We start from the raw sequence: 19,388 nt of genomic DNA on the forward strand, positions 1-19,388 counted from the left end.
TAAAACATACACTCAATCAGAGTTGGCACTGTGTAGGTAGCCATGGACATAAAACGACACTCAATCAGAGTTGGTACTGTGTAGGTAGCCATGGACATAAAACAACACTCAATCAGAGTTGGCACTGTGTAGGTAGCCATGGACATAAAACATACACTCAATCAGAGTTGGCACTGTGTAGGTAGCCATGGACATAAAACATACACTCAATCAGAGTTGGCACTGCATGTGTAGGTAGCCATGGACATAAAACAGCACTCAATCAGAGTTGGCACTGTGTAGGTAGCCATGGACATAAAACATACACTCAATCAGAGTTGGCACTGTGTAGGTAGCCATGGACATAAAACATACACTCAATCAGAGTTGGCACTGTGTAGGTAGCCAAGGACATAAAACAACACTCAATCAGAGTTGGCACTGTGTAGGTTAATAGCCATGGACATAAAACATACACTCAATCAGAGTTGGTACTGTGTAGGTAGCCATGGACATAAAACATACACTCAATCAGAGTTGGCACTGTGTAGGTAGCCAAGGACATAAAACAACACTCAATCAGAGTTGGCACTGTGTAGGTTAATAGCCATGGACATAAAACATACACTCAATCAGAGTTGGTACTGTGTAGGTAGCCATGGACATAAAACAACACTCAATCAGAGTTGGCACTGTGTAGGTAGCCATGGACATAAAACATACACTCAATCAGAGTTGGCACTGTGTAGGTAGCCATGGACATAAAACATACACTCAATCAGAGTTGGCACTGTGTAGGTAGCCATGGACATAAAACATACACTCAATCAGAGTTGACACTGTGTAGGTAGCCAAGGACATAAAACATACACTCAATCAGAGTTGACACTGTGTAGGTAGCCATGGACATAAAACAACACTCAATCAGAGTTGGCACTGTGTAGGTAGCCATGGACATAAAACATACACTCAATCAGAGTTGGCACTGTGTAGGTAGCCAAGGACATAAAACATACACTCAATCAGAGTTGACACTGTGTAGGTAGCCATGGACATAAAACAACACTCAATCAGAGTTGGCACTGTGTAGGTAGCCATGGACATAAAACATACACTCAATCAGAGTTGGCACTGTGTAGGTAGCCATGGACATAAAACATACACTCAATCAGAGTTGGCACTGTGTAGGTAGCCAAGGACATAAAACATACACTCAATCAGAGTTGGCACTGTGTAGGTAGCCATGGACATAAAACATACACTCAATCAGAGTTGGCACTGTGTAGGTAGCCAAGGACATAAAACAACACTCAATCAGAGTTGACACTGTGTAGGTAGCCATGGACATAAAACATACACTCAATCAGAGTTGGCACTGCATGTGTAGGTAGCCATGGACATAAAACATACACTCAATCAGAGTTGACACTGTGTAGGTAACCATGGACATAAAACAACACTCAATCAGAGTTGGCACTGTGTAGGTAGCCATGGACATAAAACATACACTCAATCAGAGTTGACACTGTGTAGGTAGCCATGGACATAAAACATACACTCAATCAGAGTTGGCACTGTGTAGGTAGCCATGGACATAAAACATACACTCAATCAGAGTTGGCACTGTGTAGGTAGCCAAGGACATAAAACATACACTCAATCAGAGTTGACACTGTGTAGGTAGCCATGGACATAAAACATACACTCAATCAGAGTTGGCACTGTGTAGGTAGCCATGGACATAAAACAACACTCAATCAGAGTTGGCACTGTGTAGGTAGCCATGGACATAAAACATACACTCAATCAGAGTTGGCACTGTGTAGGTAGCCATGGACATAAAACAACACTCAATCAGAGTTGACACTGTGTAGGTAGCCATGGACATAAAACAGCACTCAATCAGAGTTGGCACTGTGTAGGTAGCCATGGACATAAAACAACACTCAATCAGAGTTGGCACTGTGTAGGTAGCCATGGACATAAAACAGCACTCAATCAGAGTTGGCACTGTGTAGGTAGCCATGGACATAAAACATACACTCAATCAGAGTTGACACTGTGTAGGTAGCCATGGACATAAAACAACACTCAATCAGAGTTGGCACTGTGTAGGTAGCCATGGACATAAAACATACACTCAATCAGAGTTGGCACTGTGTAGGTAGCCATGGACATAAAACAGCACTCAATCAGAGTTGGCACTGTGTAGGTAGCCATGGACATAAAACAGCACTCAATCAGAGTTGGCACTGTGTAGGTAGCCATGGACATAAAACAACACTCAATCAGAGTTGGCACTGTGTAGGTAGCCATGGACATAAAACATACACTCAATCAGAGTTGGCACTGTGTAGGTAGCCATGGACATAAAACATACACTCAATCAGAGTTGGCACTGTGTAGGTAGCCAAGGACATAAAACATACACTCAATCAGAGTTGGCACTGTGTAGGTAGCCATGGACATAAAACAACACTCAATCAGAGTTGGCACTGTGTAGGTAGCCATGGACATAAAACATACACTCAATCAGAGTTGGCACTGTGTAGGTAGCCATGGACATAAAACATACACTCAATCAGAGTTGGCACTGTGTAGGTAGCCATGGACATAAAACAGCACTCAATCAGAGTTGGCACTGTGTAGGTAGCCATGGATATAAAACAACACTCAATCAGAGTTGGCACTGTGTAGGTAGCCATGGACATAAAACAACACTCAATCAGAGTTGGCACTGTGTAGGTAGCCATGGACATAAAACAACACTCAATCAGAGTTGGCACTGTGTAGGTAGCCATGGACATAAAACATACACTCAATCAGAGTTGACACTGTGTAGGTAGCCATGGACATAAAACGACACTCAATCAGAGTTGGCACTGTGTAGGTAGCCATGGACATAAAACAACACTCAATCAGAGTTGGCACTGTGTAGGTAGCCATGGACATAAAACATACACTCAATCAGAGTTGGCACTGTGTAGGTAGCCATGGACATAAAACAGCACTCAATCAGAGTTGGCACTGTGTAGGTAGCCATGGATATAAAACAACACTCAATCAGAGTTGGCACTGTGTAGGTAGCCATGGACATAAAACAACACTCAATCAGAGTTGGCACTGTGTAGGTAGCCATGGACATAAAATAATATGGCGGGATGTTGAATTGCCAAAGAGGGCACACTTTAATGCTGAACATGTTTTTGAGGTGGTAGTGCAGAATTGATGACCAAATTAGTGATCTTTGTTTGTGATAATGTTGCAAAAATGGCCGCTTTGCCTAAAATATATTATTAAACATCTGTCACTGTAAGTTACAATGTGCTATAAATCGTCGGTGATTAATCTTTCTTTACTGCATACTTTGGGATATCCCTGCAATAACCTCATATTACATAAACTGACGACGGGTTATACCTGTATCTTCATGATTCTCATATAACTGTGAACTGATTATGTGTTTTAGAACACAGAAGCTGGTCATAGGACTCAAGCGGCCATCGTTTCGGGCTTCAGAGGTATCAGACTTTGATGATGATGATATTTACAAGGATATTGAAACTGCTGTGGTTTACGACTACAATGATATCGATGACAGTGGTAAGTCACTGCATAACTGTTTATTTTTTTATTGACCTATTCTCGGCGGCAGAACCACGTCACAGAATGTTCAAAGATGCGTACCACTGCACCATGTATTTCTACAGGCTCTGCATGAGCTTCTGTGGAACGGTGGGTGACAAGCCAGTGGAAATGGCTAAAGTTGAGTAAACAGCACAAGCTCAACTATGAGACAATCCTGAACAACAAAATTTATATATGTTGCACTGTTCAGGAGAGTGTCAACAAGTAGCCCAATGTTCAGTTTTTCGAGAGTTTTTGACTGCTGTTTTCACTGACTGTGGTGGCCAGGCAGTGAAAATGCTTGGATGTTCACTCTAGATAATAAAATTATTATTTTATAAGATTAATTACTCATATAAGTCTTCATATTTAGACAAACAATCATTGACAAGTAAACGGCGACTGACAAATATTGTATTTGCTCAATTAGTAGTGTTTCCGTAAATAGCAGAGGTGAATGAATGGTCAGAACAAGTCGTATTATACTGTAGAATACCTTATTTTCGCTTGGAATTTATTTTTGCTATTTTTGCTGAAGGGATGATTCCGTGAAAATATAATCCAGTGAATATACTTTTTTTCCTATATTTCACATTAAAATAAATTCCAAGCAAAACGCCCAAAAAACCTTTTCAGCGAAAATTAATTCCAGCAAAAATAAAGTATTCCACAGTACTTATTTAGCATACAATAAATGCAACTGATGGTCTATTTGCTTCTAATATGACTAATGTGGAGTTGTTATGAGGCTAGTCATTTTTCTTAGAATTCATTGTAATGAAGTTGGTGTTGATGTAAGTTATCATCTGCTCACATGGGATTAATATGAACAATTATTCTATAGCTACATCACTTCTATTTTTAGTAACTCTGTGAGCCATAAACTTAAACATTTAGTAAAGAGAATTTTATATATCATCTTTTTTTTTACAAATAACAGACTTCAAATTACTGGGTAAGGGATACTGATTGTCAGCGATTTGGCTGAGGGTGTTCCTGAAAGGCACCTTGTCATTTCTAAGATAACCTTTTAGACAGACTTTTAGGATTTTAAATTAAATTGAAAATAAAAGCATAATTCAGAAAAGTATACTCTATAAACAATAGAGATTAACCACAAAACATTTGACCTTTCACCCCTAAATGATGAGTGTCCACGGTAACCACCTCGTATACTGGCTTGCCATCTTTCTACCAATTACACTACAAGTTATAAAATGTCTCTTTATTCTTAAAAGTCAGAAAAACTGCACTATATAAAGAGAAATCTATACCTGTCCAAACTAAAAAACTGTTATGGAGTTTCCTCTATTAGTACGGTAGCTTAAGGTAGCGGGACTATTATTTGCATACTTGTTTTCATCTTTTAATAATAATAATAACTTTATTACACTACTAAAAAACCTTCAGAGGGTTTTTGTATGGTAAGGAACATAAATACATACAATACATAAGAGATAAAAATAAAATGTTAGTAAAATAAAAGAAAAAAATAAATTAATTACTTTCTGTGGTTTTAAAAATTGTGCTCTTTAAGTATTTTGCTAAAGCTATATTATTCTCCATAATCTTTTTAAATATGGAATTCACATCCATTGTGTAAATATTTATTGAACACTCATCAAACAGTTTTTTTAGCCAGTACAAAATAGCAGGAAATGTTTTTCATCTCCTAATGCTTTAGTGTTACATTTATTACAGTGTCTATTTTCTAATTCTATTTTGGGCTTTGTTCTTCTACCTAATTCTATTTCTAAGTTGTGGTCACTCAGACAGAATTTTGAAACCATTTTCCTGAGGCTGAAATTTGAAATGTTTTGCAAATAATTTTCCATATTATAGCTTACTTTGAATAGTTTGTATGTTCTCAGTTTTGTTCCCCTATTTTCATTGGTTTCACTGAAATTTAGTTCTTCTCTCCATCTTTGAATATAAAACTCAGATAGTCTGAGTTTTACTTTTTTTAGTATTTGATTCCAATTTTCCATATTGTGATCATTTTTTATTTTAATTAGATCATGTCCCAGTGTAGCATTAATAGTCCTTACCCAGTTTGAATTAATTTTTATCATTTCATCCAGGGCTAATTTTAAAATGTGATTATCTGGCAGACTATATAGTCTATGGCAGTATTTAATTTGAGCCAAATTAATTTTTAATTTTACTGGTAACCTACCAAGTTCTGCTTTCAAACCACTAATTGGCGTCATTTTACTCACTCCTAGGATAAACCTGTAAAAATGACTGCAAACTTGCTCTAAACTGTTACTGTCAGTTGTGATTTCATTGGCCCAGATTTCTGCACCATACATGAGTATAGGTGAAATTAATTGGTCGAAAATTTTCAAACTAAGTGCTGGTGAGATTATTTTGTGGTTTAAGACTGTTTGTCTGATGCTGAAAAGAGCCTTCATTGATTTATTTTTTAACATAGATAAGTTTGTTTTAAATTTCCCATTTGGAGTAAATATTGCCCCTAAATAGCAAAACTCGCTGACAGCTGTTATGTCTTGGTTGTTGATTTTAAAATTCATGTTTTTAATCAGTCTGTTGCTGCAATTAAATACCATGACTTTAGTTTTCTTTACGTTTACTTCTAAATTAATTAATTTAATTGTGACTAAATGACTATAAATAGACCCAGGAAAGTATATATATTTTTAGAATCGCCAGACTTCAAGCTTTTCACAGGTGTATTTTGCATGCTCGTATATGCATTCTATGACACGTTACTCAACCAAAGGTGAAAAATTACTTTTTCTGTAAAAAAAATAATTACGCATTTATGCTGGCGATAAGAAGTATTTTTTTCACTTTTCCTAGTTGTTCAATAGTCTGGTAAATTGAATGTGTCTGGTCAGTTTTTTTCAAGCAACATGTTTAAAAAAAATAGTGTGCTGAATTTCAATTACTGATTTAGTCGCATTGCCCCCAACTCAAACCACAACTCGTTGGTAAATAATCGATGAAATAGTTTGTCTGGACACACTTGCAAGTTCCTCTCATTGTCACCTTAAAGCTGTGAAAATTTGGTGTTAATCCGACGACAATAAGTATACGTTATTTTTTGTTAAAGACCTTGTATTTTGAAAAACATAAACTCCTAGAAATCGTTGATGAAGTCACAGCAAAGATTTTCAAGCTTGTTTATCGGCACAAGCGATTTGTTTTCACATCAAGGTCTGTTTTAACATGTTGTAGGGGCATTCAAATGTATAAGGCTATTGGAAACCAAAAAATAAAGGAATGGGATAGCTATAATTCGATAAAATCGGCAGATGAAAACACCAAATTCAATGATTTTTTTTCAGTGGCTGTGTGACCTTGTGTCTGACACATTCATATGCAAATGACTAATCTGTGTGTTTGGAAACACTCATTGTGTGTCAGATAGCTACTGATAACACATCCTAACATTGCTTTGTCTTGAGTTAATCTTTGAAACTTATAGGCACACAGATTAAACCTGTGTTGTTGATTTTGGAAAACACTACTGAAGCTGCCTTGCTTCCCTTCAGAAAATCTACATTTTAACCAACTTCATGACATTCTATGTTATGTAGACTTTATCACATGAAAGTTTATAGTGCATTTCATCAATTAATAAATAAATGTGAAAATCGAAATTTTCAACACAAATAATAGTCTCGCTACCTTAACCGCACTTTAAATGACAATGTAGTGATTATGATCAATATACAATAAATGCAATTTTCAGTGAATGCAGCCTTGGACACCACATCTAGCTCTGACATGCTCTGACTGTTCATGTTCAAACTTTATATTCTTCTTAAACTCATGGGGACTATGTAAATGCAATTACTTGTTGAGAATATCATGTTCTATTCGTATTTTTCAAACATTTTTGCTTTTGCGCATGCCCTACATGAAAATACCCATAATTAAAGCAGTTTGGCTAAACCTGACTGTATCCTTGAAAGAGACTATTCCTATACTTTTAAAAAACTTGAACGAAAAACTGATTCTTCTTTTATGTCTTATCGTATGAATGTAATTTGGTGCTGTACCAATGATAAGGGTTAGTTACTATTTCTGACTGCACCAGAAAGAATCTTATTTGTATGTCAGTATAATCATCTGGTTATAGGAGTACAATGACAAAGATTATAGTCCGGCTTTGCATCTTATCTGTCATTAATATTAGGTGCAGATGAATCCGACTCAGACTATGAATCACCAGTTGAGGAAGCTGAAGATTCCATAGGTAACAGGCCGTTACCACCAACACCAGCAGACTCAAGTAGTAATTCCAGTCCCATGTCCAGACCTCCAGCACAGATTCCAGCTGCAGAGAAGACTTGGAAGCCACCTGGAGGTGTTTCTTGTGGATTCCATATGGGTGGAATGAATGAATTAAAAAAGTTTGTATCATCATAGTGTACTGTAGAATACTTTATTTTTGCTGGAATTAATTTTTGCCTGCAATAACATTTTGTTTGATTTATGATGAGTTAAGTGTAAAATGAAGGAAAAGGGATATTTTCACTGGAATTTATTCCAACTGATTCATCCCTTCCAGCTCAGTTCTGTGATTGCTCAGAATTTTAGGAGCTAATAAGTAATTACTTGGTTGAATATTTGACGGGGAGACATTTTTAATGTTACAGAACATTAATATTAAATAATTTTTTACGTTGTTATGGTGACCTAATTTTCTTCATTTGTGGTCAGAATTGTTCCCACCAAAATTTTAGCTAGTGTTCCTGTGCAAAATTTTGTGTTGTTTTAGAACTTTTATTCTAACTTTTGACCTGCAAGGAAAAGTTCGTACCATTCTTAAATTGAATTCTTATTTGTCCGTAATATATAGATTCTGAAATGACAGGATCGTAATAGTACCACTAATAGATAAAGTAAAACTAATACAGCATTCCAAATATCTTTCCATAACAATGATTCTTTTTCATTTCTAGTAGGCAGATGGACATGAATGACAAGAAGAACTCTAATGAAGTATCCTTCGGTGTAAAGGTATTTTGATTGATTGATTGATTGATTGATTGATTGTTAAAGCGTCAATAGCTGTATCTATCTTTTTTTCCCCAGAATTTTATTTTTTATTTTATTTCCTGTGTCGTTAGTGCAAATTTGTAATGGTCATCATCAAAATGTGAACATAGCATGTACACTATATACTGACGCAAAAACAAAGATGGCCACGGGGTTGTGTCCAGGTCTTCAGAGGGTGTCATCTATTGAAATCCAGTTTGGCAAGCGAACATCAGGGATCATGGTACAAGATGACATCTTCACATTGGGCCCTGGCCAAAATCATGTCAAATACGTCACCATCTTGGGAGGCTATCTGATGTCCTCTGACTAGATTTTATGTGTAATTTTCCATAATAGTGTGTGTTGTACCGCTTTCAGCAAAATGGTTCACATTGCATTTTATGTGACGTTTGCGTTGTGTAGGATCGCTTTGCTCAATTTTTTTTGATCATTTATTTATTGCAATTTTGCTTCTGGTGAGAAGAATGTTATAACTATCAACAAAATCAAGTCATAAACCTTTCAAAAATTCTTTAAAAAAAAGTTTATTTATTATAATTCACAGGAGGAGTAAATTTGATATGTCTTAACAATTTTCTATTTTTTTCTAGTCTAAACTTCAAAATGCATGGCCACCTTTGCCAACACCCCCTACATCAAAACCTAAGATTCCATCCTCTACTAAGCCTGCAATTCCAATTAAGAATGTTGGGGGACCTCCAAAACCAGCTCCAAGACCAAGGCAGTCAATTTCTTCAGTGAGTACAACATTTGTCTCTCGTAGTAGTAAACGATCACTGAGATGTCTTTGAGGAGGAAAGAGCCATGAGACTGAAGTGTTTTTTCTTGTTTGTGTTTCATTCTCCAAAGTCATTATTCCCCGACAATATAGCAATCATATTTTGATTAGTGGATGTGATGGCTGTATTAGAACACATACTTGTTAGAGTTGCATGAATATCACGCTTAAAGTGAGAGGGTTGTCACCTGTGCACGTGCTGGAATTGAGTCCCAAGTGACGATACAACACACGCTTATAATGCAAAGGCTCATGGGTAGACGCTTGTCTGTAAACAATGACACGCTATGGCCATCTGACGTATGCACAGGTGACGACTCTCCCGCTTTAAACAAAATCTTGATGATGATTTGCTTCGTCTGCATGGTAGCATCATTGTGTCAAAATTTTCAATAGAAGTGTTCTTATCGGTAGTTTGCTTAGCTACCAAATGCCCAAAGGGGGGAGGGGGTCACTTGACCTTGATTCACTTTGTTTTCGACAGATATTTTACTACTATAAAACCAACTTGAGTTTTTGTGCTGAATATTTGTCATCCAAAAATACCTTAGAAGATTTAGAAATTTTCAGAAAGCTTTTTTCTTGGTATCTTAATTTACATATATTTGTAAGATATTTCAACTTGTGAACAGATCACAACATGGTTATAACCTTTCACCGTGTTACGAAAACGCTCAGTAACGTAGAAACCTTGAACATGCTCCCACAAACTCCCAGCTCATCTATTATGCACCTTCAGTTCAAGACATAATACAGACAGAATAGACTAAGAAAATATTTGTGAAAATACTCAAGATGTGTTAAAATATGTAACTGTTTTATTTTGTTTTCTTCTTCTGCATAGACTCCAGATTTATTGCCAGCCAAGGCTATGCTCCATACTTCAGATAAAATGGAATCAGAAAGGTATCTTCATTCATTCTGAGAATGATGGTTGCCTTGGTTACAGGCGATCACATATTCCAATGTACAAAATCATTATACTACTGTAAATTACATTATTTTCACTTGGGAATTATTTTTGCTTAAGAATCAGTAAAAATAACTTATATTATTTAATTAACTTATATAATTATAATATAATTAACTTATATTTTACATTCAAATCTTTAAAAATAAAGTTTAAATGAACTGTCAAAACTAGGCTAAGTCAAAGAAGCGATAGACAGAGAATAAGGTTGGGCAGTCAGGGACTGCTGACGATAATTTATTTCATAAACCGGCGCTTGGTTGGCGCATGCGCAGAAGCCACCATTTATTAATTATGTTTTTTGCAAATTTCAGTTCATCCTGCAGTTATTCTATCTGAGTTGACAAACTGTTGATCTCACAAAATCATTTTCTATTTATAGGTGTTTGAATAAGTACAAAAAACCTGGCATGTACTTGGTCAGGAAAAGTAGTCAGCCTGGAGTCCAGGTATTTATTTTATTGTTATTGTTATTATTTACCGGGCTGAATTTTGCTATTTTTGCTGATAATTAAATCCACTTAAAATTAATCCAAGTGAAATGAGAATTATTGTCATTGGTGAAATCTGTAATTTTAAAACCCAGTGAATATTTTTAAAACAGTGAAATTAAATACCACTGAGAATTATTGCTTTTATTAAGTATTAATAATGACATGTGGGTACCTTTAAATATCAAGTGAATTGTTGTCCAGGATTCATTTTACCTGCCTGGATTTTGAGACCTTTTAATATACTTTTTCACAAAATTTACATTGAAATTGCGTGTTATTGCATAGTACCAGTTTCCATGGAAACAGTGAGTGAGTCTGGCAACTCTGAATCGTTTTTGGTATACAAACTATCAAATATGTAAATGTTACCGGTAACTTGGTTCAAGAATGTTTTGCTAAAAATCATGAATCAGTGAATTGTTTACATGTATTTGTGACTATGCCATTTGTATATGACCCATAAAGGTTGTACATCCGGGCACATCTAGGGTATTGATGTTATATAACAGTGGTTATTTTCAGTATAACATCTCAAATTACACCTTAATCGGCCCCCTGTCGATTTTTATCCAGTAGAGCTTATCATATGAATGATTGTCCGTCGGCGTCCATGTCAATGTTTTACTTTTTCGACTTCTTCTCGAAAACTACAAGCCTGAATTCTTTGATACTTGGTGTTTTATGTACTTTGGATAGACCTCTCTTAGAATTTGTTCATTTCATGGTGATATCTTCAATTCTCTAATTTTGGTGAATATTTTTGTAATTTTTGGTAAAAAGTGATATTTTCGACTTCTTGTTAAAAACTGTAAGTCCGATTGCTTTGATACTATTCATATTGTTCATTTTCTAATGATATCTTCAGTTCTTTAATTGAAATATGCATTGCTAACAGTGGAGCTATCTCAGCCGACAGGGTGCTTATTTAATGTGCTAAATGGGAACATGGTTGAATTGTAGAATTAAATCATGCTCTGTAAAAAGCCTTGTTTATACAAACTCAGGTTTTGGAATTGTGTAGCAGCACCCATATCAAAGCAGTGATATGAGCATGATGTAACCCCCCCCCCCCGAAAATTAATAGATTCTACAGAGAAACAAATTTACATGTGGTACAATTTTATTTCTGGGTAATTGGTTCTCTGCCTCTCTATTTGTCTGCATGTGTTCATTGTTGTTATCATTGCTTCTTGTAGGTTCTTGTGGTCTATGATGCACCTGGACAAAAGTGTTTACATTACAAAGTGTTTAACCAAGTAGGTACACTTCTATAATATCAACATGCTTTAAAGATGTTATAACAGAATTGAAAATTATATGTCGACATTCCCACCCTGAATTTGAGCTCGCTTTACTGTCCCTAAAAATGACACTTTGATCAGAAGTGGTAAAACGGAAATTATGGCTAGGACTGAACACCCTCAGGTGATTGTATCAGAAAATGTGGTACATCTCACAATAATTGTTATTGACCAAGCTAATTAATTATTCAGATAATTAGCCCAATGTTTCACTGTTTTATAAAAAGAGAAAGAAAAAACGTTGGGCATTGAAAAATTCTGAAATGAAAATTGTCTAAATTTTATAGCCATGGTTATCAAATATTTCTCACAATTTATGCATATTTAACAATTCCAATAAATAAATACAACATATTGTATTCACAATAAGTGTTTCTACAGATAAAGTGGTGTATTACAGACTGTTTAAGGATTCATAGGGATCCTGAATATATAAAGCTACAGAAATGAATGTGGAATGCAACTTGATATAATATAAATTTACAGCAGTTATGAGTATTATTCTGACAGTCAGTTAGCAAGATGACTTGCAACTTTGCAAACACAGATTTTTGTTCAATCTAGTTTGGATCATTCCATTATACTAGAAGATGTTTGGATCATTCCATTATATTAGAAGATGTTTGGATCATTCCATTATACTAGAAGATGTTTGGATCATTCCATTATATTAGAAAATGTTTGGATCATTCCATTATACTATAAGATGTTTGGATCATTCCATTACACTATAAGATGTTTGGATCATTCCATTATACTATAAGATGTTTGGATCATTCCATTATACTAGAAGATGTTTGAATCATTATACTAGATGATTTTGAAAATGATACACTTTGGTTAGATTTTGTTTCCATTGAATATCGTCCCTGCAGCAAAAATAAATTCCGAGCGAAAATAAAGAATTTTAACAGTATATAACTTTATTTTGCAGGGGAATGAAATGTATCTTCTGAACACAGATCCAAATTTTAATGATATAAAAGATATGTTGGAATATTATTACAGTCACCCACTTCCAACAACAAGCCAGCATCTTACAGAGCCATATCTTGGATGATTGGTTGCCATGCAACAAGCAAATACAATGTACTTTCCGCAGTTGCCATCGGATGTCCTTGTTGCCATGGAGCCTATATCACCATACTAACACTTTTGAATGTGTGAATATGATAAGACTTCTCTTCTTGCCTTTTATGGAAAGATTATTACCTTTTATGGAGAGATTATTACCTTATATGGAAAGATTATTACCTTTTATGGAGAGATTACCTAGAAAAGGAGACGTCTGAAAAGTGCCAGTCATTAGACATTTGGATTGCACATTAGTCTGATTAATACTGGCAATATTCTTTGATGCCACTGTTCCTTCCCATGGAATAAGAGCTTGTTCAGAAAAAAAACTTTTGTTATTGAATCTTCCTACCAGAAAGTAATTTTTATAAATTAGTTTTCCTGTAAACTCTGATTTTCATGGCTTGTTGAGCTGGAAATGATAAAACTTTGTATATATACAAAGAAATGGGATATTGATTTCACTTTTAGAAAATTCAATAATGCCATGGAAACAGTTTGTTGATTAACTGTCTACTTTCAATAAATCAGTAAATATTCACAGCAATCAGTAATCAAGAAAAGTGAATTTTTAATGAATTATTTCAATATTTTATTCACTGAAACTAATTTTTAATCAAAAAATCTGATAATTCACTATAACTGAATAGTTGCCATGGAAAAAGTTCGTTGATTAATAACTTTATTTTAAATTATCAATGAATTTTTCTTATTTTTAACAATTAGCCACTTAATTATTGGCAGTCAGTTTGTCAACTTAGTTTGTTGTAGATATCAACCATGGTAGTAATGTAACCATGTATGTACAATTCTGATTATGTATTTTTGGACATCCTGCTCCCAGTAGTGGTTGTTTTCCCGCCAACATTTTGGTCCAATATTTTTTCACACTTCTATGTATTATTTTTTTATAGTTTATTGAGCTAAATTTATTACCAAATATGGAAAATATGATGCAGGTTATGATTTTGTGAAAAGTGACTAAAAGTGGCAAAGATTAAAAAAAATTTACAGCTGGTAGAAAGATGATTATTTTTTCATGCCAATTTAGCATACATATAACCAATTATGAGTAGTGTCAACCCTTTCTTCAGTTATTTTGGTATTAAATCCACACCTCCTCGGTGGATGAGTATCTTCAATGACTATTACTGACACTGAGTATCGGTAACAAAAAGTTTTGACAGCATTTTAAAAAGTAGGTTTCCAAAACGTATTTTATGGTTAGCATGGTTTTTTTTTATGAATGATTATTGGTTAGAAATACAATGCATATACTCTTGTTTGAAACACAACCAAGGAGTGTAGATTTATAGTAGAAATGTTCTAGTTTTAGAAGACGGCAAACTGCAGTTATGATGTCAACATGAATAAATCTTATGCGTGCCCCATACAGGTCTCATATCCTGGTACTATCTGGCTGGCTTTGAAGTACTGTCAAAGTAATAATTTCATATTTCTTTTTTTTTTGGCAAATTGCTCCTCCCAAAAGTACCAGGATGTGACGTATACACGATGACCTGCATGAAAATAGTCTTTGTTGTAAATAAATTATTCAATAAATCTAGTTGCATTACCATATATGGTCATGAAATGAAGCATCATTTTATTAAACTATTTGTTATCGTATATACTAGTAATTAACTTTCATCATAATAAATATTGACATTGAATTTGAAAAATAACTTGATTAATGTTGTTTAAAAACAAACTTTTACAATCGAGTAGGATAAACTGCTGTTAAAATATAAATTTTGAATGTACAGGGAAGTTGAAATAAGTATACTCCAGACCATTTGTCTCAGTGTTATCACTATCGCCCACACAAGACTCCAGTTTGATTCCTATACCATTTGTTTTTCACCAGCAATTTTAATAGGCATATGACCTTTGCACCTACCTCGATAGCTAATCACATTTGAGTGTGGACGTCACTTGTGGCATACAACTGAATCAGGCAAAATATTGTAAGTACCTTTGCACTGACTCAGTTGGCTAGTCTTGGCCCTCCATATGAACAGCTGGTGGCTCTTTCCTATTTGATGACAATAATTTGGTTCTAAGTTTCTGAGTATATACCTTTTCGGGTATAACCCTATTATTGCAATCCTCATAATCTTTCGCATTTGGTTTTAACACCATATTGTTCATTTTTACCCCAGCGGGTTGCCAAACTTTGAACTTTTCACCTGCCCCATCACTAGAAAGACATTTCTGGCTCAGTTCTTGGTTTTTCTGACGTAAAGCGGCAATTTCATTTGACATTTTTTCCACTCCATATGCTTTAACCTTTTCCCAAAATGTTCTGTTAAAATGATCATACAACTTTACATCTCCGGAATTCCAATTTTGGATCTTTGTTGCGACATCTGGTCCAATTTTGTGCACAGACTTGGGCTCCCTTGCATTGAGTTGGAAAAACGTGAAATCGTCAATATCCCAACACAGAAGATCTCGGAGAAGAATAAGAGACTCCTCCAAGTACTCCATTATCATAACCAGTGAGAATCTTTTGTTGATAAATTTAATTGTTTCCTCCACTAATGTCAGGTTATCAAATGACGTCTCGTTCATACCTAAATCAAACAGCATTCGATTACGCTCAGTTTTTTTATAGCAAAAATTTGGATGATTAAAAAATTTATCCAACGCACTGGAGTCTGAATTTTTAATTCCACACTTTTCACCTATTCTGAAATATGTAAAATAGCTTTCGTAATGTGTGACTGGGTCCCGAATAATTGTTATATAGGTTGTACTAGGTGGCATCAGTCTCGTAATTTCCTCGTCATTGTATCGTGCATGCTGACACAGGATGTTGTAAATTCCATCATGTGACTCGAGAATGAACTTTCGATGAAAAAACTTTGGCCAACCTAGCGATATCTTCTGTGGAGGTAACACAAACGTAAGATCGCGAGCATCGCCATATCGGAAAAGAATGTTCTGTATTGTTGTACTGCCAGTTTTGTGTATCTTAACAAAAGTGATATTTTCTATCGGTTGATGACAAATACTTTGATTCTGCGACTCTTGTAATTTTACTGACTCACTGATATTACCATGGTAACCAATTATCTGATTTTCAGTAATTTTAGCTTGACCATTGTAATATATCATATGTTGCTCTCTGGAGAGAAAAAAAAAACAAAAATATAGGAATTTAATAAATACACAATATACAACTATTCATAATTTACATGAATGACTGCCTATGCCATTTGTGATAGTCTTACTGTGTTTCATCTAATCCATTTAGCATGAAGAAATTATAGTCAACAGTTTGATGACAATCAATACGATTGACATGTTTGTTTGTTTTTTTAATTTGAAATTTATTCCACTAGAAATATAATTATATATACAAAGACAAAATTAGTTCTTTCTCATATGTTATTTGCACAAAATTGTCAAGGTTTATTGTAGTGTTGAGACTATTATGTGTAATATTTGATGGTCTTAATATGCAAATTATCAATTTGCCATTGCAGTGTGCCCTCTAGAAAATGTTGACATGTCACTGACGTTCTAAAATGGCAGAACGACAGCCATGTTATTTTTGAAAATGATGTATCTTGGACACGCTTTGTCAGTTTTTGTTCAAATTTGGTACATACATTATACCTGTCAGGATGCATGTTCATGATGATTTGATACATGATTGCATCAAATATGACCTACCGGCAGCTAGAATGTATAAGCATTTATTAGTAAATGAAATTCAAACAAACACTGAAATAGAATGCTGAAACAACAATCAACATTCAGAAGTTCTGTATAAACATTGAAAATTTAACATTTAGTACACAATATAATTGTCCCTAGGTCCCAGTAAATCTCAGAAATGATCGCAGAGTGTGATTTTTTGCATAATTTTCCATTTATGAAATCCCTAAAAAAATTTGTGATTAGACAATATTCCTGAAAATTAACAAGATAAAAATGTTATTGAATACTGCACTTAAGCAGAGTGAGTATACGATAACTATGGACATACAGTTGCCATGGTGATAAGTACATACCTATAATATCTCGCTGCTTGACGACGCAGAGACCAAAAAACCACAATCACAACACACACTGAAACATACGTCACTCTATTTGACATGACTGGTCAAGACCGCTACCCAATCACATTGCTAGAGATGCTATATTCCATCACCTATATACAAACGAGAAAAACAAGCAGCCAATCAATGGTGAGTCTAGTATATGTATTTTTATTCATGAGATACTAATATCCAATGGAAAATTGTGTTTATTTAATTCAAATTAAACTCTAAAAGAAAAAGCATTTTTCAATATTAATGACAAAAATATTAACTAAAATTAGAAAAGTTGATAGCGATCCATCATTCCAAGATAACTACCAGTATCCACAAATACTGTTCTACAAGAATTAATTTACTTGTACACTGAGTTGAAACAGTATGCTACCAAGACAATTGGTTATATGTTGATCCAAATTATGATACAGAGTACTGCATAAGGTGGTAGAATAAGGTGGTAAATTTTGTAATGTTTATGAAAAAAAATGTGGTTAATAAGAAGAAATGAGAAAGCATTAATATAATAAATATTCTGGGAGGTATGTTTACCATCATACAAAATGTAAAGCTTGGAATTGGTATTTAAACATTTGATTTTTGTAATTAAATTAAATTACATTTCTGGTAATAAACCTCAACATCCTTTGCAGAATATAGATCCTATTAATTAGTGTATTTTCAAGGTTATGACATTCCCTTATGGCAACAACTTTACTTCATCATATGCTTAAAACATCTATGAATAGAATTTGAATTACCAACCAGTGGCCTCAAATTGATTACATCCATTGATAAAGAAGATTTATTTCTTTAGATGATCTATATTGTTGGTTTTAGCAGTAATTTAGATAAAAATATATGAACTTCTTTCAATAATTATATTTGATATTTTATCCTGGTGGAAAAATATAGTAAAAAAAACAAACAAAAAACATTGTTTTGGCAGCAAACAAAACATTATTTGATGACTCTAAATGACACTGAGCCCCATCAAGTTCATCTAAATAGGTAATTTGAAGTGCACATGCAAAGGTTGTTATTGCAGTGACAGAACTATACAATTATTTTGGTAGCCGACAAATTTTTACTTATAATAAATTATAGATTAATGTTTTATCAATATACATATTTCAACATAAATATATGAATATAAATCCTTGGCGGACTTGCTGATCAAAATAAGAGAACAACTGTAATTTTAACAATTTTAATTCAAAATATGTTACTAGTATTTTTTTATTCCAGTACCTTATGTATCTTACAAAAATATTTTCTAAATATTCACTGTATATGTTTACACTGTACAAATATAGTGGTGTTTGGTAATGGTTTTTCAGTGAGCATACATGTATGATATACATAACAAACGCAAAGTACCACAATATGTTATTGTATTGCAAACAACCTTGGTATAATAATGCTAGCTAGACATATGGTTATATAGTTGAGAAAGAAAATTGAATATAGATTAAATGACCTGTTAGATGAGTTTTATATTTTATTATTTTATAATTATAGGTGAAGCCTTATCGGCCAAGATCTTATACAGCCTATGGGTAAATCAAGAAATTATGTCGGCGTAAAATTATTATTAATCGCGGAATTTTCCGCATTAAAATATGCGGCAAATTCTTCAAATTGGAAAATATATACTTATATATAAGCTTTTAAATCGTAGTCCAGAAAGTTACATATTGTTTGAGGTGCTTGTATGCACCCTGCCGAATTGTGGCAGCGGCAATTTGGCCGTTTTTCCCATGACACTGCAAAGCGATATTTCCTGCTCGACTTGAAGCAACCGAGCATATAAACGTCTGTAAACGGGTCTGGAATTAGGATTAGGAATCGGTCATTACATATGCGTTGTCGATTAGCTGAAAAAAAAGCATTCGTACTTACCATGGCTACCTGTCACTGAACAAATCAGTTTAAACTCACAGTAATAATTGACTTGGATTCTGCTACCTTACGATCCGTGGATTATCGCTGCAGGTCTAACAAGGTCAAGAAATGTTGAATCTTGCTCAGTACTCTGCCACTGGTGGCGCTCAACACTAGCGGATTACTGTATTTTTTTCAGGA

The 19,388-nt window shown here is 34.4% G+C and overlaps 2 protein-coding genes across 3 annotated transcripts in view; one reads left to right on the forward strand and one right to left on the reverse strand.

Moving 5' to 3' along the window:
- The window catches only part of LOC102808716 (uncharacterized), a 59,323-nt gene extending 44,472 nt beyond the window's left edge, over positions 1-14,851 (forward strand). Inside the window, exons 7-15 of one of the 2 annotated variants that reach the window (XR_014930695.1) lie at positions 3,449-3,582; positions 7,772-7,988; positions 8,541-8,598; positions 9,231-9,377; positions 10,263-10,324; positions 10,771-10,837; positions 12,079-12,138; positions 13,118-14,653; positions 14,756-14,851. Coding sequence is in view for 1 of the 2 variants with exons in the window: in XM_085504208.1 (XP_085360334.1) it covers positions 3,449-3,582; positions 7,772-7,988; positions 8,541-8,598; positions 9,231-9,377; positions 10,263-10,324; positions 10,771-10,837; positions 12,079-12,138; positions 13,118-13,243 (871 nt within the window). In the remaining variant the exon portion in view is untranslated. Of the gene's footprint in view, positions 1-3,448; positions 3,583-7,771; positions 7,989-8,540; positions 8,599-9,230; positions 9,378-10,262; positions 10,325-10,770; positions 10,838-12,078; positions 12,139-13,117 lie in introns of both variants that reach the window. The other variant, XM_085504208.1, reaches the window with a different exon arrangement.
- On the reverse strand, positions 14,839-19,290 carry LOC146737844 (galactosylceramide sulfotransferase-like). The gene is made up of 3 exons (XM_085504209.1): positions 19,206-19,290; positions 17,280-17,419; positions 14,839-16,387 (listed from the first exon to the last, which is right to left on the reverse strand). Exons 2-3 carry the CDS (start codon positions 17,363-17,365, stop codon positions 15,253-15,255), a joined length of 1,221 nt encoding a protein of 406 aa, XP_085360335.1. The 5' UTR covers positions 17,366-17,419; positions 19,206-19,290; the 3' UTR covers positions 14,839-15,252.
- Between the last annotated feature and the right edge of the window lie 98 nt (positions 19,291-19,388).

This window comes from Saccoglossus kowalevskii, chromosome 10 (assembly GCF_978046115.1).
Source record: "Saccoglossus kowalevskii chromosome 10, keSacKowa6.1, whole genome shotgun sequence".
In the NCBI taxonomy this organism is placed as follows: Eukaryota; Metazoa; Hemichordata; class Enteropneusta; family Harrimaniidae; genus Saccoglossus; species Saccoglossus kowalevskii.